At 49.5% G+C, this 27,583-nt stretch overlaps 1 protein-coding gene across 8 annotated transcripts in view; it reads right to left on the reverse strand.

Annotated features, from left to right (window-relative positions):
- Positions 1-24,516, reverse strand: part of DNAI2 (dynein axonemal intermediate chain 2) — a 31,612-nt gene extending 7,096 nt beyond the window's left edge. For 2 of the 8 annotated variants that reach the window (XM_070226010.1, XM_023652103.2), the window contains exons 1-9: positions 24,250-24,516; positions 18,777-18,970; positions 17,146-17,307; positions 16,029-16,150; positions 13,184-13,326; positions 12,147-12,260; positions 4,769-4,908; positions 3,818-3,940; positions 1,317-1,540 (exon numbers count right to left, since the gene is read on the reverse strand). In XM_070226010.1, coding sequence (XP_070082111.1) covers positions 1,317-1,540; positions 3,818-3,940; positions 4,769-4,908; positions 12,147-12,260; positions 13,184-13,326; positions 16,029-16,150; positions 17,146-17,307; positions 18,777-18,959 — 1,211 coding nt within the window. In that variant the 5' untranslated portion in view covers positions 18,960-18,970; positions 24,250-24,516. Of the gene's footprint in view, positions 1-1,316; positions 1,541-3,817; positions 3,941-4,768; positions 4,909-12,146; positions 12,261-13,183; positions 13,327-16,028; positions 16,151-17,145; positions 17,308-18,776; positions 18,971-24,180 lie in introns of all 8 variants that reach the window. The other 6 variants (XM_023652105.2, XM_014738996.3, XM_023652104.2 and 3 more) reach the window with 6 other exon arrangements.
- Between the last annotated feature and the right edge of the window lie 3,067 nt (positions 24,517-27,583).

Here is a 27,583-nt window from a genome sequence, read left to right on the forward strand (position 1 = left end):
AAAAATCACTCTTTGTTTTTTCTGAAATTCAAGTTTAACTGGGCATCCTATATTTTTATTTGTGAAACCTGTTCAATCCTATGCAGGAGGAGAGGGAGAGAGGCACACAGGCTACAGGACACAGGCCCGCCAACGCCCTCCAGGAAGGAGCCCGGAGAAAGGCCTAAGGAGAGGGCGGGCTCTGCTCATGTCCAGGCTCCCGTCTCCGTGAGCACACACCCTGGCCGCCTGCAGAATCCAAGGAGGTTGGGAAGGCTCCACGCCCACCCGGACCCTGGGTTGGTGGCATCAAGCCCTCTAACTTGCTATGGGACCTGGAACAGAGCGCCGCCCTCTGGGCCTCCATTTCCACCCCTGCAGAACAGGGACATTGGACCAGACTTCTGCTCCAAAAGCAAAACTGGCTGAATCATAAGCCCGGGGGAGCTCCTCAACATGCCCATTCCTGCGCCAAACCCAAGATCCAATATAGCAGGACTCCACGGCTGGGGCCCTGGAATCTGGATTTAGAATCATAACTCCTCCCAGGAGATCCCGATGCAACTAGGTTTGGGAACCACTGGAACCGAAAACGCCCGCTCGGGTCCACGGTGGCATCAATATTGCAGGAGTCTGATTGCATGAGCTGGAAAGGAGCCCCAGATTCACACACACAAAGGCTAATAGGGCACCCGCCCCCAGCCCCACGCCTCGGTCTGCTCTCTTGGTTCTGCCAGCTTTGTGGCATCTCTGCGGGACGTGGCTCTCCCCGGCTCAGTCAGGGGCAGAGGGACCATCCTGAGGGGTCTCAGTCTCACAGCACCCCGCTGGCCTCTCTCTGGGCAGGGTGGGCGAGTACCCAAAGCTTCTCTGTTCTAACTTTAGTGCTCACAGCTCTGTCCCAAGCTCCCTCCCCGCCCCCTCACACGAGGGGAGACCCACCAGGCTGTGCTGATGAGGGGCCCAGATGCTCAGTCCAAGCTGCCTGGGTTCAACCCCGGCTCTCCTTCTCACCAGCTGGAAGACCAGCAGCAAGTGGCTTTGCCTCCCCGTAGTTCAGCTTCCTAACACAATGAGGCGATGGGAAGAGCAACGCTACCTATGGTTGTCTTGAGGGTTAAGCAAGTTAACCCATGGCTGTTATTACTACTAACCCTGGCGGTTTGAAGCATATTCCTTTGTGAAGTGGCTGAATCGAGCCATTTCCTAGCATAAACCCAGGTGTTTGTGCAGGAGTGTCGTTCTCCATTTTCTGGGTGGACACATGGAAGCTCAGGGTACTCCCGGGGTGGGCTGGGGAGGGCTCCATCCCTCCCATTCCCAACCTCCTCCCTTACTTGGTCCACATGATGGACGACTCCCGGCTGTCTTCTGACCAGATGCGGGCGGTCCAGTCGCCGACGGTCAAGAAGTTCTTTGGGTAGAAGGGATTTCTCTGGAGGGCATAGATGGGACCATGGTGGCCTGCGAAGGTGCACACGATCTTCTCAGCCGACGTCTTGGCCTTGCGGTTGCAGGAGATGACGATGCCCTGCTCGGTACCCACCATGAACTTAGTTGGCTGCAGAGGGAGCGACACAGGAGTGGAAGGCTCCATGAAACATCAGCATGGGGCTGAGCCGGCATGGCAAGCGGTCTGCTGGGGAGGAGCAGGAGGTGGGGGGGTGGGGTCTGAAGGTGCTGGAAGGAACCTCGGTTTAAGCCTCTGCTCAGGCTGTGCCCCACGCACTCCTGGGGAGTTGCCCCACTCATCCCAGCCTCATCAGATCCTACCCTTCTTTAGAACCGACTCAAAGACCCCATGCTTAATGAAGCCCTCCATGACTTTCTAGTCCCTGGAGAGTGTCATCACTTTCTTCATGTAGCATCGTTGTGTCCACCAGGCATTTTGCCATAAAGATCCTGAATGTCAGGACAGATGAAGTAATGATTGAATGAATAATGTAGAACATGGATCTAGAAGAGCTCCCCCCAGCCTCCAGCTACTCCCTGCAAAATTGGGCCCTGTACCCGTGTGTTCACAGCATCTTTATTCACAATAGCTAAGAAGTGGAAGCAACCCAAGTGTCCACTGACAGATGAATGGATGAACAACATGTGGTGTATATATACAGTGGAGTATTATTCAGCCTTAAAAAGGAAGGAAATTCTGACGCATGCTACAACGTGGATGAAGCTTGAGGACATTATGCTAAGCGAAATAAGCCAGTCTCAAAAGGACAAATACTGCATGATTCCACTTATATGAGGTACCTAGAGTCGTCAAAAATCATAGAAACAGGAAAGTAGTCACCAGGGGCTGAAGGAGAGGGAGAGAAATGGAGAATTGTTGTTGAATAGCTACAGTTTCATTCTTGCAAGATGAAAAAGAGCTGGAGATCCATTGCACAGCAATGCGAATATACTCAACACTACTCAGTTGTACACTTAAAAATAGTTAAGATGGTACATTTTATGTTATGTGTTTTTTTACCACAATTAAAAAGAAAAACAAATGGGTTACAAGTTGAGGGTCAAAGGAAAGTGAGGAGACACAGCTTGAGAGGCCCAGAAAAGGAGGTAATGAACTGCAGGGCTCCTGCAAGCTGGTAGGGAGATGGGCTAACTGCATCCGGATGGCCCATCATGGCTCCAGCCTCAGACTTCTCGGTGGGGTCGGGGTGGCGAGCCTGGGCCTTCCGGTCAGAGCCCTGCACTGGAGCTCCAGCTTCACTGTGTTCCAGAGCATGTGACTTACTCCATTAAGACTCATTTTGTTGATCTGGAAAGTAGGGATAATAACATTACCTCACAAGATGGCCATGGATGAGTACACAAGCTCATCGTGTAAGGCAGTTACGAGTGTCCAGCACGCAGTCTGCACTCAGTGACACTGTGGGGAGGTGGGGACTAGTGGCCACAGGGTCATTACATCTAGCGCTTGGCCTAGAAATCCCTGATTCCAGAACAGAATGTTTTTTTGAGTCCTCCCCAGCCCGACCTCCATGTCTAGGGTTGGGGTCAGTTAAATTGTCACCCACTTCACCCCACCAGCATGCATCCCCCAGTTCTGGGTGAGGACTCCTGGGGCAAGGTGAGGCCAGAGCACCTGCACCTCCCAAGGGTCTAGGAATGATGTCACATGACCCAGAGGCAAACCAGTGACAACCCAAGGGGAGCCAGGCCTGAGCCTCAGAGGGACATAAGCCAGGAAGCAGCCCAAGCCAAGAGCCATCTGGGAAAGTTGCTTCCCCGCTTTGGAGGGAGTCTTCATTGGCTGCTTCTAGAAGCTTCCCTCCTCTGACACATTCACATTACTGCTTTGGTATTTCTTTACTGTTCCTCCTCAGTTACTAAGTGCCTTCATTATGCCTGTGCTCTGGCTTTCCGAGGAGCCTACTCTGGTCTCATTTCCCTTTCCAACGCCTCCTGCTTCTTCCCAGGAGGTGAAGTGACCCACAAAGGGTCCTACATGGGGCAGGGGCAGGGGCAGGGTCTGGCCTCCTGATGTTGGTCCCGGGCAGGCCTCTTCCCATAGAATGAGGCTTTTCTGGATTCTTGTCCTGTCCGAAAGATTACCTTCTGTTCAGCCCAGACACTAGCCGAACGAAGACTTCCTGGGAATTAGCACAGTTTCCTTTCTCAAGAAGCTCTGCTGCCCCCTGCTGGAAAGTCATTGTAAAGAAGGCACAGGTCCAGGACGACCATGATTGGATGGTCCTCCCTGGCTTAGTCTGACGCCCAAGGAAAGCAGCAGCGCCCCCGGGGCCACAAGCATCTGATACACTAGCCACGGCCCGTCCTTGGCTCCCGCTGCCCCGGCAATGGAAGTCGGGAAGGGAGAGGAAAGGACACTCACCAAAGTAGACTCGAACTCCAGGGAGATGGCCCCCAAGGCATTTTCCAGCTGCTCCTTTTTGGTGATGTCCATGATCACCACCTCAGTGGGCTCGCTCATCTTCCGGATATCCCACCACATGACCTGACAGGAAGAAGGGGCGACTTGGAGACCTGAGGTCCCTTGGTTCTGGCTTTTGCCTCCCATACCCACTCCAACTTCCTGGGGTCAGTCGCTTGGAACAAAAGGGTATGTGACAGGGGCTACCAGCAGCCCACAGGAACAAACACGCTTTGAGAATGACTGCTCTGGTCCATGGTCCCAAGCCTGGCTGATCGTCAGGTCATGGGCAAGCTTCACGCAATCCAGGTGCTAGAGCCTCACCCCAGAGCTCCTGACTACAGTGCACCCTGGAATCCGTATTCCTAAAGGCTCCCCACAATGTGGCAATACGTGGCAATATTATAAATGCACACATCCTTTCACCCAGAAGTCCCACTGCCGGGAATGCATGCTGTAGATGTACCTTCACATGCATGAAATTGTCTATATACAAATCCACTCTTGGCTACATTTTTTTAGTAACAACAAAATATGAAAATCTACTTAAATAAATTATGGCATACCCAATGCAGTCCCTGACAGGCGTGCGGCTGCGCTTTATGAAACATGAAATCATCTTTAAGAAATGCTAAATGAAAAACATCAAGCGCAGACCAACATGAAAGGTGTGCAAAAAGAGAGCGAAGAAGACAGATGTGTTTGCTTCTGAAGGCAGACGAAGCAGCCGCCGCAGGTCGCAGGTGGGCACCTACGGGGAGAGGTGGGAGGCTTGGGGGCAGAGGTGGGAGGAAGGCGTTTCGCCATCTGCCCTTTCGTACCTTTCGGATTTTGTTTTGCATGAGCGCGCTGTATTACCCGTGACTGTGTTCCCCACGCCCTCACCCCGCACAGCGCCTGGCCGCTCGGTACCTGCCCGTCCGTGGATGCCGAGAAGCATTCTGTGCCCGTCTTTGACTGCAGCCAGATGGTGCCGTACACGGGGTCTCGGTGGCTGAACTCAATGGTGGACAGCTCTGCCACCAGGCTGCCCTTCCGGGTGTCCCAACAGGCTGGCGGGGAAGAAAATGAGGGGGAGGTGAACTGAAGCACAGGCTTCCTTCCCCGGTGCAGGCAGCAGGGCTAGAGGGATGCTACTTTCTTTTGGTTTAGCAGGCATGTGGTTTTATGTGGTTTTTTAGAATCAGGGCTACATTCAAACCAGCCTGAGTTTCCTGCCAGCCTCCCAAGCCCCCACACAATCTCTGCGGGAAGACTTCCTGAGCGCATGCTCCATTCATTCCATTGAGCCCCCGCCACATGTTGGGTACCACACTGGGCCCCTGGAGAAGCCGCTGGGAATAAGATGGACATGGTCCCTGGGAGGCAGGGAGGGGACCTGCCAGTACAGCCCCTGCTGTGATCACTCTGGTGAGGGACACATGGACGTGGTCAGGGAAAGCTTCCTGGAGGAGGTGAGAGGAAACTAAGACTGCGGATGAGCCTACGATGGAGGGAGCCCGGTGAAGAGAGAGGAGCGCCTCCGCCACAGGGGAAGGCTCGGCAGGAAGAACCTGGGGCAGAGCTCTCCTGCATCCACTCCCTCCTTTTGTCCGCTGTACCTCTGCCCCCTCTGGCGGGAAAGAAACCCACAGAGGGAGCTCGGCCCCTACTGTGATCCGCTATCAGCGCTCCACCCCTTCTGCTTTACCAAGAAAGACTCGAAGCTTATCTATTTTTGGTCCTGATAGATTTTGTTCTCATTCTCCCAGGAGTGCACAGTGAGGACCCACCCCGTTACTCAGAGCTGTTTCTAGGAAAGCTGCTTTCGTAAAACAGCAGCCAAATACTTGATCCACAGTCTTGGTTTACGGAATCCAGGTCCAAGGCGTTTGGCCCTGAACCAGCCTGGCCCAGGAATGGGTTTTCTCAGCTCGGCTTGCTCTGCTTGGGCAAAGCAGTGCTCCAGGGTGGGTCCGCTGCGGCCCACCTTACAGGCAGCAGAGCCAAGCCTGGGCTGGTCTGAGCTGCACAAAAAGCCGCTGAAAGCCGTTATGAATGAGGGAGGCAGGGCTCCTGAATAAATCATGGCAAAGTGGCTGTGCTTCAGTCTTTTAGAGCCCTGGCACCCAGATAACTTGGCAGGGAGATTTATGGGCGCCCATATCTACTGCACAGGCTGGCAGCTCCCCCAGAGAGGAGGCAGCAGGTCTGAGAGGGAGACCAGGAGCCTCAGAAGGCCGGGAGGAAGCCAGGCCACAGAGCGTTTCTGAGAAGTTTCCCAGCCATTCTGGTTCCTGCTCCCAAAGGGAGAAGGGGAAGTGAGAGGGCGTGTGAAGGTCAGGGGGTGGGGAACCCTTTTCGTGCCTGGGCGAGTCTGGCCTGGGGTGTAGACAGGAGGATTGAGTGTCTGGCTGCTTCATGCCAGAGTGGAGGGCCGGCAGGAATGCTCAGAGCCCTGTGGACAGGTTTCCTCCAAGCTCACTAGGGACCAAAAAGTCAGTTTTCCGGATGTGCTATCAGTAAAAACGGGGGAGCGAGGACCTCTGAAAATCCTCTCCTCCATAAAGGCAAGGCGAAAACTGGCAAGACTTGTCAGAATCAACTTTTTCAGAAGTCTGGAAATTAGCCAAAGGCTCACAGCAATCCAGCAGGTGTTGCTTCAAGAAAGACAGCCGAATCTTGTAAGAACAGTAGGCATCGTGGCATTGGGACCCGCCCTAGTTAAGACCCCACACTCCTCAGTTCCAAGGTAGCCTTGAAAAGTAACATTCTGCATTCCTGGTGAGAAGCAGTGGCCTGGCAGCCACAGGTCGGGGCAGAATGGGGATGGAGCTCCCACAAAGCCTCCCGCGCAAAGAATTGCCATTATCTGACCTGTCTGGTGGCTCCCGGGAAGATCCCACGTGCAAACTTGTCTATATTCAGCTTGACTTGGAGCTTGCTCAGGGAAGAAATTCCTTTTTTTGAGGTAATTGTTAATTATAATTACAGGCAATTAATTAACTTCGCAGCTCCCTGAAGTGGTGGATAACGGGTGGGGCAGACAGTGGGTTAACCAAAAAACTTAAAAGGAAAAGCTGGAGAATGAGATGCCCACAGGGGCTTTGAAAAGCTCTGATCTAGCAGGCCACATGCATGGGGAGGGAGGTGTGCATGCGCGGGGCTATGCACGTGCTTAAGAAAGAACTGAGGAGGCCACAAGCTCTCACCTCTGGCTGACCTTGAGGCTCTGCACAGAGGCTGAGGCAGAGTTGACACCCACCTGCCTGAGTGCTGAAGGCATCCTCGGACATGCACACAGAGGCCTTCAGCAAAGACGGGCAGAGCTTTTGGATCCAGGTGTTCAAGGGAATCTCTGCCCGATCATTACCTGATCACTAAGCTAACCGAGTGGGGACGGTAGGGATCACACAGGACAAAGAACACAGACTTTACAGAGTTCGTTCAGAAAATTCACTGAAGAAACAAACAATAACTACAACAAACAGCGACAAAAATAAACCCTGGGGAGTATGAGTATCTGATTTCCAAAGTTGCCCCATTATGTTATACAAAAAATCCCAGTTTTCAACAAGAAATTCACAAGACATACAAAGAAACAAGAAAGTATGGTCCATACACAAGGGAAAAAAGCAGTAAATAGAGGCGGTGCCCAAGGAAGCCCAGATGTTGGGCTTACTAGGCAAAGACTTCAAACTGCTATTGTAAATGTGTTCAAAGAACTAAAGGAAACCATATCTAAAGAACTAAAGGAAAGTATGAAAAGGATATCTCACTAAATAAAGAATATCAACAAGGAGATTGGAATTATTTGAAAAAGGGAGAACAAAACAGAAATTCTGGAGTTGAAAAAATACATTAACTGAAATGAAAATTCAGGAGAGGGACTCAAAAGCATATTTGAGCAGGCAGAAGAATCACTGAATCTGAAGATGTCAACTGAGATTATCCAGTCTGAGAAACAGAAAGAAATGAGAATGAAGAAAAATGAACAGAGCCTCAGAGATCTGTGGGACACCATCAAACATGCCAACATACACATGACAGAAGTCCCAGAGGAGAGGAGAGACAAAGGGGCACGAAGGATATTTGAAGAAATAATGGCTGAAAACTTCCCATAGTTGATGAAAACCATTAATCTACATATCCAAGAAGCTAAATGAATTCCAAGTAGGATAAGCTCAAAGATACTCCCACCTTAAGACATTATAATCAAAGCCAAAGAGAGAATCAGGAAAGCAGCTAGGCAAAATGACTCATCACAAACAAGGGATCATCTGTAAGTTTAACAGCTGGTTTCTTATCAGAAACCACAGGGGCCAGAAGGCAGTGTGATGACATATTCAAAATAATGAAAGAAAAAAATCTATCAACCAAGAATTCTATATCCAATAAAACTATCCTTCAAAAATGAAGGAAATTAAAACATTCTCAGATAAACAAAAACTGAGAATTTGTTGCTAGGAGAGCTGCCCTGAAAGAAATACTAAAGAGAGCCCTTCAGCTGATACTAAAGGACTCTAGAGAGTAACTCAAACCCACATGAAGAAATAAAGAGCACTAGTACAGATAACTACACAGGCAAATATCAAAGGCAGCATAAATGTGCTTTGTTTGCAACTTTTCCCTGCCTATCTTATTTAAAAGACAACTGCATAAAGAAATAATTATAAATATGTGCTGATGGGCACACAATGTATAAAGATGTAATTTATATGAGGATAACTGTGCAATGGAGGGAGGGAGGGAACAGAGCTATATAGGAGCAAAGTTTTTGTTTACTATTGAAATCAAGTTGATATTAATCCAAACTAGATTGTTATAAATTAAGATGTTAATTGTAACCCCCGGGACAACCACTAAAACAATTACTCAAAAATATATAGTAAAAGAAATGACAAAGGAATTAAAATGGTACACTAGAAAATATCTAACGCAAAAGAAGGCAGTTATGGAGAAATAGAGGAGCAAAAAAAGATATAAGAAATATGGAAAACAAATAGCAAAATGGCAGACGTATATCCTACTTTATCAGTAATTACATTAATGCAAATGGATTAAACCCCAATCAAAAGGCAGGGATTGGGGCTGGCCCCATGGCCAAGTGGTTAAGTTCGTGCATTCCACTTTGGCGGCCCAGGGTTTTGCCGGTTTGGATCCCAGGAGCAGACATGGCACCACTCGTCAGGCCATGCTGAGGCAGCATCCCACATAGCACAACCAGAGGCATTCACAACCAGAATATACAGCTATGTATTGGCGGGCTTTGGGGAGAAGAAGAAGAAAAGAAAAAAAAAAGATTGGCAACAGTTGTTAGCTCAGGTGCCAATCTTTAAAAAAAAAAAAGGCAGAGATTGGTAGAATAGATTTAAAGGAAAAAAACCATGATCCAACTGTATGCTGACTATATACAATCTACAAGAGACACACTTTAAATTCAAAGACACAAATAAGTTCAAAGTAAAGGAATGGAAAAAGATATACCACGCAAACAGCATCAGAGAGCTGGAGTGCCGATAACAGAGAAGACAGACTAAAAACAAAGAAGGACATTATATACTGATAAAAGGATCAATTAGTTAGGAAGACATAACAGTTATAAACATGTATATGCACCTGTTAAGGACTGAATGTCTGTGTCCCCTGAAAATTCACATGTTGAAATCCTAACCCTTGGGGCTGGCCTGGTGGCACAGGAGTTAGGTTCACACATTCCGCTTCAGCAGCCTGGGGTTCATCACTTTGGATCCTGAGTGCAGACCTACACACTGCTTGGCAAGCCATGCTGTGGTAGGCATCCCATATATAAAATGGAGGAAGATGGGCATGGATATTAGCTCAGGGCAAGTCTTCTTCAGCAAAAAAGAGGAGGATTGGCAGCAAATGTTAGCTCAGGCCTAATCTTCCTCAAAAAAAAAAAAAAAAGAAATCCTAACTCTCAATGTGATGGTATTAGGAAGTGGGGCCTTTGGGAGATAATTAGGTCACAACGGTGGAGCCCTCATGGATGGGATTAGTGCCATTACAGTCATGTGCCACATAAGGATGTTTTGGTCAATGATGGACCACATATACAAGGGTGGTCCCGTGAGTACCATATTGCCTAGGTGTGTAGCAGGCTATCCCATCTAGGATTGTGTAAGTACACTCTATGATGCTTGCACGATGACAAAATCATCCAGTGATGCATTTCTCAGAACACAGCCCCATTGTTAAGTGACACACAACTGCACAAGATGGGATACGAGAGAGCCCATGTCCTCTCTCTGCTCTCCGCCACGTGAGGACATGGCAAGGAGGCAGCTGTCTGCAAACCAGGAAGCGAGCTCTCACCAGGCAGCAGGTCTGCTGGCACCTTGATCTTGGACTGCCCAGCCTCCAAAACTGTGAGAAATAAATGTTTGTTGCGTAAGCCACCCAATCTATGGTATTCTGTTATAGCAGCCCGAACTAAGATAGCACCTAACAACAGAGTCGTAACAGACGTGAAGCAAAACCCGACAGAATTAAAGAGAAAAATAGACAATTCACTAATAATAGTTTCCGACTTCAATACCCCACTTTCAATAATGGATAGAACTACTAGACAGAAGGTCAATAAGAAAATAGTAGACTTGAACAGCACTATAAACCAACTAGCTTTCATAGACATCTATAGAACACTCTATCTGACGAGCAGAATACATTCTTCTCAAGGGCACAGGGAACACTCTCCAGGATAGACTACATGTTAGGCCATAAAACAAGCCTCAATAGATTTTAAAAGATTGAAATCATGAAAGACATCTTTTCTGACCAAAACAGAATAAAACTAGAAGTCAATACATGAAGGAAAACTGGAAAATTCACAAATACATAGAAATTAAACAACATACTCCTAAATAACCAATGGGTCAAAGAACTCAAAAGGGAAATTAGAAAATACTTTGAAATGCATGAACATGAAAACACAACATAACAAAACTTATGAGGTACAGCCAAAGCAGTGCTTAGAGGGAAATTCATAACTGTAAACACATATATTTTTAAAAACCTCAAATCAATAAGCTAACCTTCCACCTTAAGAAATTAGAAAGAGAAGAGCAAATTAAACTCAAATCAAGCAGAAAGAAGGAAATAATAAAGATTAAATAAAAATGAGGAAATAAATGAAATAGAGAATAAAAAATAACTGAGAAAATCAATAAAATCAAAAGTCGGTTCTTTGAAAAAACGAAATTGACAAACCTCTAGCTAGACTGAGCAATTGAAAAAAGAGGGAAGATTCAAATTACTGAAATCAGGAATGAAATAGGAGACACCACTACCAGCCTTACAGAGATGAAATTATTATATGGGAACACTAAGAACAACTAGATGTCAACACATCATATAACCTAAATGAAATACAAAAATTTCTAGAAAGATACAAACTACTCAAACGGATTCAAGAAGAAATATAAAATGTGAAAAGACCTGTAACAAGCAAAGAGATTGAAACAGCCATTTTTTAAAGATTGGGGCCTGAGCTAACAACTGTTGCTAATCTTCCTTTTTTTTTTTTTCCTACTTTTTCTCCCCAAATCCCCCCTAGTACGTTATTGTATATTTTAGTTGTGGGTCCTTCCAGTTGTGGCATGTGGGACACCGCCCCAACGTGGCCTGACGAGCGGTGCCATATCCACACCCGGGATCTGAACCAGCGAAACTCTGGGCCACCGAAGCCCAGCGTGCAAACTTAACCACTTGGCCACAGGGCTGGCTCCTGAAATAGCCATTTTTAAACTTCCAGTAAGGAGCACTCCAGAACCAAATGGCTCCACTGGTGAATTCTACTGAACATTTAGAGAACAATTAATACCAACTCGTCACAAACTCTTCGAAAAACAGAAGAGGAGGGAACACTTCCTATTCATTCTATAAGGCCGGCACTACTCACACCCGTTACCACACAGGTTATATAGTCAGGACTACACAGTCTCCTGAGATGGAGCCCCCAGTGGTCTCGTCAACCCTGTGCCTCTGGCTACCTTGCCCAGCTCACGGCAGGCATGCAGCAAATATTCCTTGACTTTACTTGACCTATAATTTTCTTAACTTTTTATTTTGAACGAATTTTAGACCTACTTGAACTATTACAACTGGAGACACTGCTGAGGTGTCAGCAAAACCTGACTCCCCCAGACGTCTGGAGTTGGCCAGCTGTGGGAGGTCCCCACCCTACTCGTCCTCCCTAGCAAGCCCGGGCTGGACAGCAGCAGGGGCCGGGCTGCTGCCGAGCCCGGGGAACTTGGGCTGGCCCTGGTTAAGCGCCCGGGTCCCTCCTCACCAATCTGCCCGTTGTAGCAGCCTCCCAGAAGCACGTGGGAATCTTTGGGGTTGTACTCCAAGGTGACGAGAGGAGAAGACGGCTTCAGGACAATTTCAGGCCTGTTGGGGTTTTCTACAAAGAAGAAAAAGAGTATATCCCATGAGGCCTGGGAAGAAAGGGACAGAATCAAACAGTCTAACCCCCTCGACAGGTGTGGGTGGCGGGGGGAAGCCTGGAAGTCCTCTCCTGGCTGCAACTTCCGGTCCTCAGTGCCCAGAATCTTGCCCTACGGGCTCCTTTAATGGCTTTATTTTGGGGGAATTAGGACCATGTGTGTGTGTAATTGTAATTCTAGTCCAGTTCCCAGGTTTGGCATAAAACGAGGTTTGACCCCAAGGTTTTTACACAAAGTTGGCTCTCCCCTGACTTCTCCGAACCAGTTTCCTTTCCTGTGTAGCGGGGATACTGGCGGGGCCCACCCCACGGGGACACTGTAGGAACTCGTTGAGCTGCTCAGGAGTGTAAAGCGTTCAGTTCTGTGCTTGGCACCTACACCACACCTGCTAAAAACGGGAGCGCTTGTTTTCACAGTGACCACAATGAGGGACACCTGCGAGCAGGAAGCCAGCCAGCTGCTAGGCTGTGCCCTTACAGTGAGCCCCTCTGTCAACAACAGTCTGAGCTCCCGGGTGGACACACTGCCCCTACTGACCATGAATTAAGGACAAGTGCCAGGAAAGGAGGGACGGAGGTGAGTCCCCTCCCCTCCTCCTTGGGTCCCTTCTCAGTCTGTTGGGGACTCCTTCTGATACACTCCTCAGGGACCCAAGATTCGGACTCCGTGGGATCGGGTCTCGAAATGAAGGGAGCTCCCTGCTTCCGATTTGGCTCCACTCAGCTGCGTCTGATCCCCGACAGGGAAGGGATGAGACAGTGGCTTCCTCCTGGGTGCCTGGTCCCTCTCTGTGAGTGTCCCCTGCCTGTTCCTGTCCTCTCGCTGGCCTCTGCCCTGCTCCCTCAGCCTTCCCTGGCCAGTGGGGCCCCCTGCTTCTCACCGAGGTCCCAGATGTACGAGTCATGGCTCATGCCCTCCGGTGCCCGTTGAAAATCCAAGCAAGAATACGCAACTGCCAACTTCCTGTTACCATCGGGGTGCCAGGAGAGGTGTGTGGCTGGCCGCTTGATCTCCTGGGGATCCCTTTAGGGGAGAGTGAGAGGGCAGAGACTGGGGTGCAGGGCCCCCCAAGTTCTTATTTACTAAATTCTTTCTTAAAAGAACCCAAACATATTTAAGCATATTTAAACGTTCACTAAGAGAAACTTGTTTTAAAAACAAAGTTTACAGGACTCCCTTAATTGGAAAACCGATCCTACCAGCCATAAATAAAAAGCAATAATAAAAGTTAAAACAATGGAAACAAGATGTTAAATTCCAGTCTGATGTTTTCATTTGCTGAAAGTTTTGAGCCTGAAGCTTGATTTCCCATCAATACTAAGATGAGAAGGAGGGTGGAGAATCCAGTCATCGTGCTCCTTTGTACTTAGCCAAAGGAGTTGAAAACTTATGTCCACACAAGAACCCACACACAGACATTGATAGCTGCTTTATTCATGATTGCTAAAACCTGGAACCAACCAAGATGTCCTCAGTAGGTGAATGGATAAATTGGGGTCCATCCCTACACTGGAGTATTATTCAGCACTAAAACGAAATGAGCGATTGAGCCGAGAAAAGACATGGTGGAAACGAGGCACGTTGTTAAGTGAAAGAAGCCAGTCTGAAAGGCAGCAGACTGTGATTCCAACTAGTTGATGTTCCGGGAAAGGTAAAACCAGAGATAGTAAAACGATCACTCACTGCCAAGGGTTTGGGGGAGGGAGGGATAAATAGGGGGAACACGGGGGAGTTTTAGGACAGTGAAACTATTCTGTATGATACATTTGTCAAAACCCACAAAATGTACAACATGAAGAGTGAACCCTAATGTAAACTATGGACCCTAGGTGTGCTATAGGCTAAATGTTTGTGTCCCTCTGAAGTGCATCTGTGGAAACCCAATCTCCAAGCTGATGGTATTAGGAGGTGGGCCCTGTGGGAGGTGCTTAGGTCATGAGGGTGGAGCCTCATGGATGGGATTGTGCCCTTATGAAAGAGGCTCCAGAGCGATCCCTCGTCCCTCGGGCCAGGTGAGGACACAGCGAGAAGAAGGCCATCCATGCATCAGGAAGTGGGTCCTCACCAGACACAGAACCTGACCACGCTGGCATCCTGGTCTTGAACTTCCAGCCTCCAGAACTGTGAGAAATAAATGTCTGTTCTTTATGAGCCACCCAGTTCATGGTACTCAGACAGGGTGTTAATGATGTGTCAACGTGAGTTCATGACTGTGACAAATTACCACTCTGGGGTTGGATGTCGATGGGGGCAGGGATGTGGGACTCTGTACTTTCTGATCAATTGTGCTATGGACCTAAAACTGCTCTACAAAATAAACTCTTAATTTAAAAAAAGAGCAGGGAAGGAGAATGGACAAGAATAGAAAGCATTAAATACTTAATGGCCCAAACTGACACTTTTCTCCTTGAAGTAATCAGAAGTAATGAAGGAGAGTAGGGAACAACATAGCCCTCTCATCATGTGAGTCATCCTCCTCACTCCTCCCTGGGAGCACTATTAGAGTAGAAGGAGACCACAGTTCCATCCTTAGTTGGGTCACCCACCCACTGTGTGCCCTGAGCACGTCCCCTTGCTGAGGAGTCACTTTCCTCATCTGTCAAACACAGAAGTTGGACGCGATGATTTCTAACCCATCATCCTACTTGGGTAGCCACATGTACGGTCAGACCCCAGCAGGGTTTGGGCAGCAGGGAAGACAGCCCCCCACCCCCACCCTGGCCCCTCTCCAAGACAGCCCCCCACCCCCACCCTGGCCCCTCTCCTGCGCGCTCTTTGTTGGCAGCGGTTGGTCCTGCTCTGCACACCACCACTCAGCACTGGGTCAGAAAAGGGTCTTCCTAGTCATACTGGGAATGGGTCAAGCGCTTCCCAGGATACTCCATGGGTCACGGTAGCAAAATGAATTCCCCAGAGTTGGCATTTGAGGCTAGTCACTTCTGAAATCACAGGTGTTCCCCGCATATACAGGCACACACACATACATGCATGTATATACACATACATATATAGACATGCACATATACACGTACACATAGGTGTATTTTAAACAAAAAGTAATTCTCTCTACACACTGTTCTGCACCTTGTTTGTTTCAGTTTGGTTTCACAGAGTAAATCTTGGAAACACTCCCTATTGGCACATAAGGAGCTGCCTCCTTCGTTTTGACAGCTGCATGGTATTCCACTGGGTGGGCACACCACAATCACTAGAATCAGTCCCCTACCAATGGTGTTAGCTTGCTTCTGCTCTTTGGCTTAGCACACACCCTGCTGTAGTGACTGTCCACGCACACGGTGATCTCACACGCATGCGCCTGTGGGATAAATTCCCACTGTCAAGCTGCTGTCCTTGGAGGCTATTACCAGGTATAGTCCTGAGAGTGTGGGACAAGGGTCCTGTCTGCCCACAAGGCTGCTGGGTCGCTGATGCCCAGGACTTTGTACCTACTCTACACGGCATGAATCGACCCTACTTGTTCACAGCTTTGAAAATTCACTTAGTCTTTCCCTGGAGTCTGTCCTCCCCTTCCATCAACCAGACCTGCCCCCAGGGGAGGGACCACCTGGCTGCTGGGCGCTTTATTGCTCTGCTCCTTATCAAGCTCGGAGCACAGAGGCCATTGTACCCGCGGCATGGAGTGATCAGCAGGGAGTCACCTTTGGAAGCACCCACCCATAGGGGTGACACAGATTGGCCAGACACCAGCTCAGTTATGGAGGTACCTGAAAACATTGATGGTTTTAGCTGAAGGGGCCTCTTCTGTCACTTCCACTGGGTCCTCGTCATCAAAATACTCCTGGTAGATGTCAATGGCATTATTCTGCTTGATGCAGTGCTCCATGATCTGAGGAGGACACACGGGGAGTTCTTAGCAGTAAAGGGGGTCCCCAGCCCCACCAGGGCTGAGATGGAGTCTGGGGTGGATAAGAAATATCAAGTGGTCTTTCCCATCCTTCCAGTCCATACATTTTCAAGGGAGGTAACATTGCCCCCAAAAGGACGAAAATTGCTTCTTGGGAATAAAATACTACTACTTTTTATGTACAAAGCACAGATACACATACAGTACATAAACAATATACAGTATAAGTATAGTATTAAAATTTCATGAGGGAGGCAATTAGGAAACAATGTCTAAAAAGGCTCACTGGGGACAATAAAAAAAGGTGAAGAAATACCGCTCTAGCCAAACAGAAGTCTTCGTCACTCCATAGACAGCACCCGTCTCCTGGGTCCTCCACCCAGAGGCCCTCCCCATTACTCCCAAACGTCCAGCAAGGGAAAGCCCAAGCTCAAGGGCCACCTCTTCCAGGAGGTCTTTGTCGATCCCTTTAGCAGGAAATCGACTCTCCCTCCTTATGGGGCACAAGGGCAAGGTGTCCCTTCTCTTTACAGCATTTCTTTCATTTGCAGCATTTCTTGACATCTGGTGGATTACATACTCTTTGGGGCAGGATGTATGTGAATTTCAATGTTGTGATCTCCACTGTTCCTAGCAGAGACTAGAAACTTGGTCCAAATGTGTTGAATGAATAAATGATCCCTATTGGCAGGTAGCTGCTGGATGCGGTTCTTTGGGGTTCTCTTTGCCCAGAGGGTTTCCCACTGTTCGGACTTCTCCTGAAGCCTGTTCTGCCCTTGGCCCTCCCCGCCTTTCCCTGTGGTCCGCTATGGTGGACCTGTCGACCTGTCTGCCTGCTCCCAGAGAGAAGTTCCTTAAGGTGGCCGGTGCTCTCCCCACAAGTAGCCACAGCACCAGGCACAACTAGGGCTTGACACACAGCTGGGGACCCAGAGTGACAGCTGGGGCTCTGTCCACGGGGCTGAAGGGCGCCTCACCGAGCCGAGCTGCGTGATGGCGTTGATGTAGCTCTCGTCCTTCTCCACCTTCTTCCGGAAGCGGATCGTCTGCTCCAGCTCCAGGGGGTTCACATCCTTGGGCCAGCCCCCCTCGATGTGGTTAACGCCCCGGGTCTCCATCTCGAATCGCTCTGTGTTGGCCTAAACACAGAGCCCCAGGTGAGAGGATGCCCGCCTGGCGTAAGCATCTGGCCACTTCCGCCTGGAGCTCCCGGCCCGTGGGCTCCGAGCGCTCAGGGATGGACCGAGGAGGTGTCCCTGGCCAAAGCCACAGTATTTTCAGGTATCAGCAAGGAACTTTCTGGTCCTCAGCTGGTCACAGGCAGCCACGAAAGTGCCACCTGTGGAGCTAGCAGCTTTGCAGCTGATGCCAGTGGCTGAGGAAAATCCAGTTCTGATCTTATCCGAATCCTAACGGACCAGAGGAGCACCCCCGTCTGTTCTGTGAGATCCCAAAGAAAGAAGCGAATAATGCTTTTCCACTCAACCATCTACAACATCATAGGAAACATTGAAACAATTAAGAGTTTGCATTTGCTTTGCCCATTCCATCACAGGGAGGATGGTACAGATGTAGTTTTACTCCTTAAACTTGCCACTTTGCCTTCTTTCCCATTTTTCCCCCATTTTCTAAATTGTGGTAAAATACACATAATATAAATTTTACCATTTCAACCATTACAAAGTGTACAATTCAGTGGCATTAAGGACATTCATGATGTCATGCAATTATCACCACTATTTAGTTCCAAGACTTTTCATCATCCCAGATGGAAACCCCATCCCCTCTAAGCAGTCACCGCCCTTCTCCTTTTCGTTTTTAAGCCAGAGCTTACAAAAGTCGGCAGCCTTGACAGGGTGGAGCTGACAGGAGACCCAAATGGCCTTCATGGCGGCCATCTTGTTTAGTTGGCTACGCCACAGACAAGTCACCCTGGGCTCCGTGACAGCAATCAGCCCCGAGAAAGCAAAACACTCAGTTCGTTTCAACTATAAGTTACTGGAACCACCGACAAAATGTTTTGTTCAAATCAGATGTGATTTTCACTCAGTTGATTTGGGATGTGACAAATGGGTTATCTCCTTCAACCTGATCTTCTCTCAGCAGGTCCTGACATAACCAGGAGCTGATCACCTGGTTCACACAGACAGGGAGTTCTCTGGGAGTTTGAACAGCAACATGACCCTCAGTTCCCTTATCTTGAAGGCCCCTCTGACCAGAACTTTCTATGGGACCCTTTTCTTTTCGTAAGCTGGGAGTTGCCTGCAGATACAAATCTCTGCTCCCTCAGAATACCTCTCCCAGCTGCGTCAAATGCCCAAAATGGCTCTAGTAAGAGTCTTAGAGGTGAGGCGAGAGCCCCTGGGACAGAGAATATCTTGATTGACATTCTCCTGGCCCAGGGAATGGTTGGTGTCGGGTGTTCTCCTGACCCTGGGCACTGTGATGGGTCTTGGGGCAATTCTGTCCTCACACTTCCAGCATCTGCATTGGTCCACTCTGACTGGCTTCCAGGTGGATGGGGACACCCAGTCCCACTCACCTGCCCCGGCCAGCCACCCTGCCGGACTGCACCTTCACTGGCCCAAGCCCCGGGGCAGGGACCCACCTCGTGTTCCGACATGCTGGTGGAGCACTGGATGCCTGTGTCCACAGGGTTCCGCTCCACAAACTGCTCGGCCAGCTCTGGGTTGGGTGCGATGTCAATGTTCAGCTCCGCCTGGCGGTCCGAAAAGTTGCATTGCTTCCCGAACTCACTACGTTTCTTGATATACACATACACGATCTCCATGGTACCGGCTGCTGCAGGGGCAGACAGAGGGGGTGTTGGGAGGGGCCCCGCACCACTGCTTCCTGGTCCCCGGGGCCTCACCAGGGGTGGCTCCTGGTTGTAGGGAGGGGTCCTAGAGGATTTGTCCAGAAGCTGCTTCTGCATTTAAAAACATAATTTGCTGAGTAATGACAACATGCTAAGCATTGTCTTGTTCAGTTCTTGCAATTGCTCTCTGAGGTGGACAATAAAAGAGTCATTTACTTGGGAGGAATCTGATACTGAGATACCCTGCATGCTTTGCCCAGGATCCCACAGCTAATAAGTGGTCCAGCTGGTCTGCCTGACTCCAAAGCTCTTACTCACCACATGATACAGTTTTTACTGAGCTAATATGTTCATTGGGAGGCAGGAGGAAACACTGATGGTGATTATGTTGGACTAAATTCCTTGCCACTGGACCTGATCATAGAGTAGAGATTTGAGAGGCCCAGGCTCTTCTGGAAACTCTCCCACCCAACCATCTGATTGTCCAACAGGCTCCCCAACCCCAGAGTCCTCAGTCACTGGACTCCACCCTCCACCCCTCTCTGGGGGCCCCACTGGAACCTCTTCCCTCCACATCACTCCAACCAGGACAGGGCTGGGAATCCGCCCGAGAAGGGGAGAAAGCCAGACAACTTCCTCAACAGGCAGAACAGCCTTTGGGAAATCCTCTGATCTGCAGTCCCGGTCATGTAAGGCCCAGTAGGGAACTAGAAAGCAGGCTGGGCTGGGCGCTGACCTCAAGTTCTGGCCCTGTCACTCACTAGCTGCTTGACCTTCGCTGGGCCACTCAGTCATTTGAAGACCTGACGCAGTCAGGATGCTGAGAAGGTGAAAAGCAAGTGCTCCAGCCGCAGCAGAGCCTGGGTTCAAATGCAACACCAGGGAGTGTTTTCTCACTGACGCTAATTGGAAGTCCTAAAAATGCAATGGGCGGTTCTTGCAAATTGCTCTTCACTCGCCCCAAAAGAGACCTTGACCCCTCTGACCTTTGTCACATCAATAGACTCCATGGGGTCTGAGTGCGTCTCAGTGGCTTAAACGGATGCCCTCTGATGGGGTCTGTCTAATATTTAGCAGTTTAGCAGAGCTGTCCATTTGCTGGCCACTCCTCACTCTCAGAAGCTGTGCCTGTGATGGCAGGTTCCCAGGGCTCAGATTGTGGGTCTGTAAGGCTCCTGGGCTTGCAGGGAGCCCTAGGAAGAAAGCTGTTGGATGAGTGGCTGGGGTGGTGTGGGGAGATAACTGTGCAAGAGCTTTACTGCATAGGATGTACGACAAAAGGCCTTTCAACACACAAGAGTTTAGGTTCTTACCTACCTGTGAGCAGGTGCTACTACCTGTGAATGAAAAGGGGGCCTGGTGGGAAATGCTTGGAGTATGTGTCCCCTGCTTTAAGTAAAACTCATAGACAATTATCCAAACTTAGACAATGGATGAAAAAATGCAATGGAAATGCTAGATGAGTAATTCTCTTTACCAAGCAATTTTGTTCTGGAGTTTTTGCCCAAAAATACCCTCCGGGGACCCAAAATTATTCTTTTTTGTTTTTTTAAATCTAATTACATAGACTTTTCTAGGAATTCACAAGTTTTATGAATGCCAAACTGCATGGTTATATTTGTTCTGATGATAGTTTCCACTTACTTATCCAGGAAATATTTATTAAAACTATGAATAATCAAGACAGTGTGGTACTGGCATAAGGACAGACATATGGATCAATGAATGGAATTGAGAGCTCAGAAATAAACCTTTATATTTACGGTCAGTTGCTTTTTGATAAAGGTGCTAAGGCAGCTTGATGGGGAAAGGATGGTCTTTTTAACAAATGGTGCTTGGACAACTGAACATTCACATATAAAAGAACAGCCACAGACCCCTACCTCACACCGTACATAAAAATTAACTCAAAATGGATCACAGGTGCAAACGTAAGAACGAAAACTATAAAACTTAGCAGGAAGAACATAGGGAGATATCTTAGTGATCCTGATTAGGCAAAGATTTCTTAGCTATGGCATCAAAACCATGGTCCATAAAAGAAAAGAAATGATAAATTGGACTTCCTTAGAACTAAAAAATGTTTGCACTTCAAAAGACATTAAGAAACATGAAGAAAATGAAAAGATAAGCCACAGACTTGGAGAAAATATTTGCAGATCATATCTCTGATAAAGGACTTGTATCCAGAAGATATAAAGACCCAGCGGATCCGAGTGCTGTGACCAGCAGGTTACAGGCACTCTCACTGCATGCCCATGGCAACCCCCAAAAGAGTTATCACAGTTCTCATTCTACAGATGAAGCGACGGATGCCTGGAGAGATTAAGTAGGTCGAAGGTCATAGTTCCTAAATCCAGGCGGAGCGAGGACCAGACACGTGTGGCTCTAAAGCAGCGATTCTTAACCTTGGCTGCACACTTAGCAACACCTGGAGGGCTTTCTCATGCTCTCAGTGCTCAGGTTGAACTGCAGACTAACAATCAGAATCTCTCAGCAGTATTTTTAAAACTCCCCAGGTGATTCCAGTGTGTGGCCAAGGTCGAGAACCACCGAGTTAAAGTGAGGGCTCTTAACCTCTCAACCACTGTTTCTCAAACCTGGGATGTTTGTTCAAAACATAGGGATTCCCAGCCCTGCTCCTGGGAATGCTGATCTCTACATCTGGGGTGGGGCCTAGCAATTCATGTTTTTCACAACCATTCGAGATAAATATTAGGACCAGACATGTGTCTGATCTACCTCCCCACAAGTCCAGGGCTGCAAGGAACCAGACCAGTGGGCCCTGGCTGTTGACCCCTGAGATGGAAGGCCAAGAGCTGTATGACAGTCCGGAAGTTTGTACCTGGGGTGGCTTGGGGCCTGGAGCAGCTGGGGCAGGAGGCGAGGCGGATGAGGTGGAAGGGTTAACTCCTAGGTCCCTTTGCATCCACATACACCGTCCCTTGAAGACAGCACTCCCCCATCCCACTCCCAACTCCAGAATGACTCCAGCTGAACCAGACTCTTGCAGAAAGCAAGAGTGGTTGGGAGACGCTCTTCTCCCCAGGAGGGGTAGAAGCAATGGCTTGGGGGACAGAGGGTGGAGACAGAAGCACGAATGGCAGCAGGTGGCCCTAATGTGTTTACAAGGACAAGGATAGGGGCCTCATGAAAAAGAACCACATTCAATTGAATTCACCCCCTCTGCCAGCACATTGTTGAGGTACAATGGGGCTGTACCTCCACCCCTCACCCTACCCTACCCCGCCACCCCACCCCCCCCTCCCCAGGACTCCCAGACTGAGGCAATTACTGGCTGCCTGTCTCTCCCTCCATTAAAAGACAATTGCTGTGAGACAGCGGCTCCTGGGGGACACAAGGAGGCTTAAGAGCATGAGGAAACTCCAGGAAGACAAAAACAGCATCTCTAGCCCAGATCATGTTTTTAACAGCTTTGCTTCCCTTCTGGGTGCTTCCCAAGGCCAAGCCAGGAGCGAGAACAGAGGCATTGTTTGCTATCTGGAGGCAGACAGAGGGGACATTTGAAAGCTGGCCATGTGGTGGGAAGACAGCTCATTCAAGGGCCTGGAGTGGGCTGTTTCTCACAAGCCGGCAGGGCACGAAGATGAACGGAGAGGTCAGAGCAGGGGTCTCAGGAGGTCCCTCCCACTCTGGTGAGACAAGCGCCCCAGGCTGGGCTTCCCCAGCAGTGCTCTCTGCAGAGAGCGCTTCGGAGCCAGGCAGAGCCGTGCCGCTGCCCTCTGGGGGCTTCGGGGAGGAGATGGCCCCCCTGTGGGAACCCAGAGACCCAGAGTTTGCAGGCAGAACTCTGCAGTGAGTCTAAACACAAGAAGACACAGAAACAGAGACGGGCTGGTCTGAACACCAAAAACGCAGCCATCTCCTGCATCCTGGGGCAGTCAGATGGGACCTTCATGGATTATAAAAACAAAACTCCTCTTATGCAGTGATAATTAGTGGAGTAATTCCTGGAAGGAACCCCCCCATCCCCACCTCGAGTGGCTTAAGAGAAATCATGTTTTCCAAGCCGGGAGTGAGGCGAGGGAGGGCGGGAACGAGGAGCGTGGTGTGGGATCTTAGCAGGGCGGCAAGTGGAGGCTGACCACCTTCCGTCCACACTAGACTCCACGATGGTAGAAAGATGAGAAGATTTTCCTCCTCCTCGTGTCCCTGGGGCAGGCCCCAGTCTGTGTGCAGGGACCAATGGGTAACTGGCCGGGGAGAGCTCCCTTCCCTCTTATGTCTTGTGCCCCTTCTGGAATTTGGGGTCCTAAGGGACTCACTTGCCTTCAAGAGAGGCAGTGCTCCTGAGGAATCCACACCCGCCTAGGGCAACGCTAAGCACGCTGGGGTCAGCCTGGGGTGAGCTCCAGGCAGGTGGAGGATGAGGAGGATGGGGAGGTCTCCAGAACAGGAGGGTGACTTGGGTCGGTGTTCGCCTGCTCTCCCCATGACAACGCTGTCCCCTTGAGGGGAGACTGCGCTCTTTTTATTCACCCCATCTGCAGTGCTTGACACGGCAAAGGACCCCAGTACTCCCTCTGTCACACGCTCAGTGCGTGAACTTGACACCAACCCTCCCCCAGGGCTCTCCCCTGAAGCTCTCTCCCCCTCCTCTTCCTCTTCTAACTTAAAAAACAAGGCATAGCAAGGTGATTTGAGAGGAGAAAACCCAGGATCTGAAAGCTGGGAGAAGAACGCACTTCTGTGGTTCAAGAGAATGCGATAAACTTTGAACTTGTGGGAAGGAGAACTAACCATGTGACCTTGACCATGATACCCTAAGGGGCCTAAGAGTGCCCACTCCCGGGTTGGGGAATAGATACATTAGAGGACCTGCCCCGGAGCAGGGGCTCAGTCACTATTGATTTTGATCAGAAAGCTCCCCTCTGCTCGGGCCCATGCTCCGGCCTCGGCAGTCCTGGTTTTATTTTCCATTCGGCTGTAAACCCCTCAGAGGTCTCCTGCCCCCTGCAGGAGACAGATCAGATCGGGACCCGACTGCCTGGGAGTAGGGATGCAGGAACCAAGGTGTTTAGAACTTGCAGGGTCCTGTGACTCGGGGGGTATTGAGGGCAGCGAGGACTAACAGGGGACACTCTGAGCGCTAGTCCTGGCATCCACCATCCGGCAGAGCTATCCCAGAAGGACGCCGCCACGAGGGGTGTCTTGCACTATTGGTGATCATTACCCTCGGGGGCTCTCCCCTTCGCTCGCTCTCCTCTTCAGCCGCGGACGTCCTCCCGGAGCCCGCCCTTACCGTCGGTCCGCTCCTCCTGCCGCTGGGCCTCTGGGGACGCGCCCGAGCCCCGGTGCCGGCCCTAGCGCTTCTCAAACGGCTCGGAGCCGAGGAGTTTACCCGTTGCCTAGCAACCCCGGCCCGGCCCGGGGAGGGCTACGGAGCACGTGACCTGCCGTCCGCCCACATGGGAAACGCCGCCTGTCCCCTCTCCCTCTTCTGGAGGACTGTGCAGTTCGGAGAAAAATTAACCAAGTTAGTCAAACACCAGCCGTGATAAACGTCTGTAGGGGCTTTGCCAAGGCGCTTATCCAAGTCTACAAATATGCAATTGGGCAATATCCTGAGAAAATGCAAACTAGTCAGCGCCTGGGAAGTCCTGCGCCCTGGGGGGTGATGCTGTTTATTTGCTTGTGATCTGCCAGGTCGTTTTATCACTCCTTCCTGCAGTTTCTTCGTCCACTAAATGGGAATTATAACCAGCAGCCTCCCCTCTGCTACCATCCCCCCTGCCCATCCTATAATAACCCTAAGTCTGACCACACCACTGCAATGGCAACTCCTGGGGGGGAGGGGCTGGGTGTTTCCACAGCTTAACTGGTGGTTGGCACTTTGTAAGCATATGTTGTGTTCATTGAATGAATGAATGAACGAACTGAAGTTTCTCCTAGGCTTAAGGCAATGAAGTCAGATAATGTAAACTAAAAGAAGGGGATTTGGGCTAGAAGCTGTGGGTTTGGATCCCAGCTTGGCCGCTTACTAATCGCATGACCTTGGGCAAGTTACTTCCGTTTTTTAAGACTCAACCTTCCTCATCTGCAAAATGTAGGGACAGAGGCAGCACTTGGGCTAATTGGGAGGGAGGATCAACTGAGATGACACAGCAGAGTGCCCAGCCTCGTGCTGATGGCAGAGTCCGGACCAAACGAAGGCCAGAGCTGTGCTTCCCACGGCGGGGAATCAGGCTGACCCACGTTCAGGGATGGGGGCCGGAGACTTGGACTGGGGCGGACAAGGGATGCGTCATCCAAGAAGTGGGATTTAGGGTTGGAACCGAGCCTTGAGAAACGGTTATGAGTTGCGGAGGGAAGGAGTGGGGAGAGCATTCCAGATTGGGGGGGGGAGGGCATAGTGAGAGCAAGGGAGGGGCGGTCGTCAGGGAAGAAAGGCAACCTCGGGGATGATTGGTGCATCATTGTGGCTGGAACTGACATTCCCTGCAGGGGGAAATGAGAAAGGAATTTGCAAGGGGCACCTGGGGTCAGTGTGTGGGGGTGGGGGTGGGGGGTCTAGAGAGGCAGGCTAAGGCATCTGGACAGCTTCCCAGGGTTTCTGGAGCTCTGAAGGTGCCTGAAGAAAGCAAACGTTCCCCTCCAGCTTCCCAACTTCTCCATAAGTGTGTCTTCACCACTACCCACCTGCCTTTAACTGGGCAGGTGCGACAAAATTCCCAATAAGATGGCACCTTGCCCAACCACACTAACCAAACACAAGCCCATAAGTGACGGCTGCCACCAGCTCCCACCAACTAGGCTCCCGCTCCCACCAGCTGCTCTGAGCAAAGGGCTCCTTGGGGTGGACACTGAGAGGGGTGATGGGGGCTGTGGGGCAGAGTGTCTGAAAGCCCCACTGAACCGGCGTGGTGTGGTCAGAGGCTAATCAGACCCAGACAAAGCGTCCAGAAGCAAGAAACAGATGGGTTTCCCCAGGAGCGCGGGCGGGTTGGGACTGCAACCATAGACACCTCCTCACTCCACCCCCAGCTCTGGGAAGCGAGGCTCTCTGCACACACATTATTCCCTGGGTGGGGAAGGCGGGGGGAGCGGGTAGAAAGAAGGGGAAAGTGGGAAAAGTTGGAAGGAAAATGCAGCCACCTGTCTCATATTATTGCAATGATTTATCACAGGCTCCCCACCCCCACCCTCACTCAGCAGGCCTACACGCTGCCAACCGCCGACAGCGGCTTTGTTCACTGGCAAAACAGTCGTCACCCCTTGGCAGGCGGTCTCAGCCGCCCTGGGAAGCCAGTAGAAGCCAGCATGAAGTCATATAATTAGGAGTATACACAGGGATCCAGTTAAAAAAAGTTGCGGTGTCTTTCAGATCTCCACCCAATCACAGTGCAAGTGGCAACTGAACTTTGCTTCGAGTAGTCCCGGCCCTGGACGTCCCCCAGGCCAGCCCACAGTCCACTGCACTGATGTACCCCCCTTTCTTTTTCTAATTTTTTAAATTGTGGTTAAATACGAATAACACAAAATTTACCATCTTAACCATTTTTAACTATACAGTTCCGTGGTACAAAGTACATTTATATTCTTGTGCGACCATCCATCTCCAGAACTCTTTTCAGCTTGCAAAACTGAAACTCTGTACCCCTTAGACCATAACTCCCCAGTCTCCCCTCCCCCAGCTCCTGGCAACCACGGTCCTACTTGCTGTCTACAATTTTGACTCCTCTAGGTACCTCACGTAAGCGGAATCACACAGAATTTGTCTTTGTGATGGCTCAGTTCACTTAGCGTCGTGTCTTCAAGGTCCGTCCGTGTTGCAGCACGTGTCAGGATTTTCCTCCTTTTTAAAGACTGAATAGTATTCCATTCTATGTCTGTACTGCATTTTCTTTATCTCTTCGCTCACTGATGGACATTTAGGTTGCTTCCACGTTTTACTACTCTGAATAATGCTGCTATGAGCATAGGTGTACAAATATTTCTTTGAGACCCTGCTTTCAATTTTTTAGGGCAATAGAATGCTGGATCATACGGTAATCCTGTTTACTTAATAGCATTTATTAATTTTTAATTTCTTGAAGAACCACCCTACTGTTTTCCCCAGAGGCTGTAGCATTTTCCATTCCCACCAATAGTGCACAAGGGTACTAATTTCTCCACATCCTTGCCAACGCTTGTTATTTTTTGTGTTTTTGATAGCGGTCATCCTAACTGATGTGAGGGGGGGTATCTCATTGCAGTTTTGATTTGCATTTATCCACTGATTAGTGATGTTTAGCATATTTCCACAGGCTCATTGGCATCTGTATGTCCTCTTTGGAGAAATATCTATTTAAATCCTTCGCCCAGTTTTGAATCAGGTATTTTTTTGTTGTTGAGTTCTCTATATATTCTGGATATTAATCCCTTGTTAGATATATGATTTGCAAATATTTTCTCCTATTCTGTAGGTTGCCATTTTCCTCCGTTGATAGTGTCTTTTGATGCACAAATTTTTAAAACTTTCATGAAGTCCCATTTGTTTGTTTTTTCTGTTGTTGCCTGTGCCTTTGGTGTCATGTCCAAGAAGTCATTGCCAAACCTAATGTTGTGAAGTTTTTGCCCTATGTTTTATTCTAAGA

Source organism: Equus caballus, chromosome 11, assembly GCF_041296265.1.
Source record: "Equus caballus isolate H_3958 breed thoroughbred chromosome 11, TB-T2T, whole genome shotgun sequence".
NCBI lineage: Eukaryota > Metazoa > Chordata > Mammalia > Perissodactyla > Equidae > Equus > Equus caballus.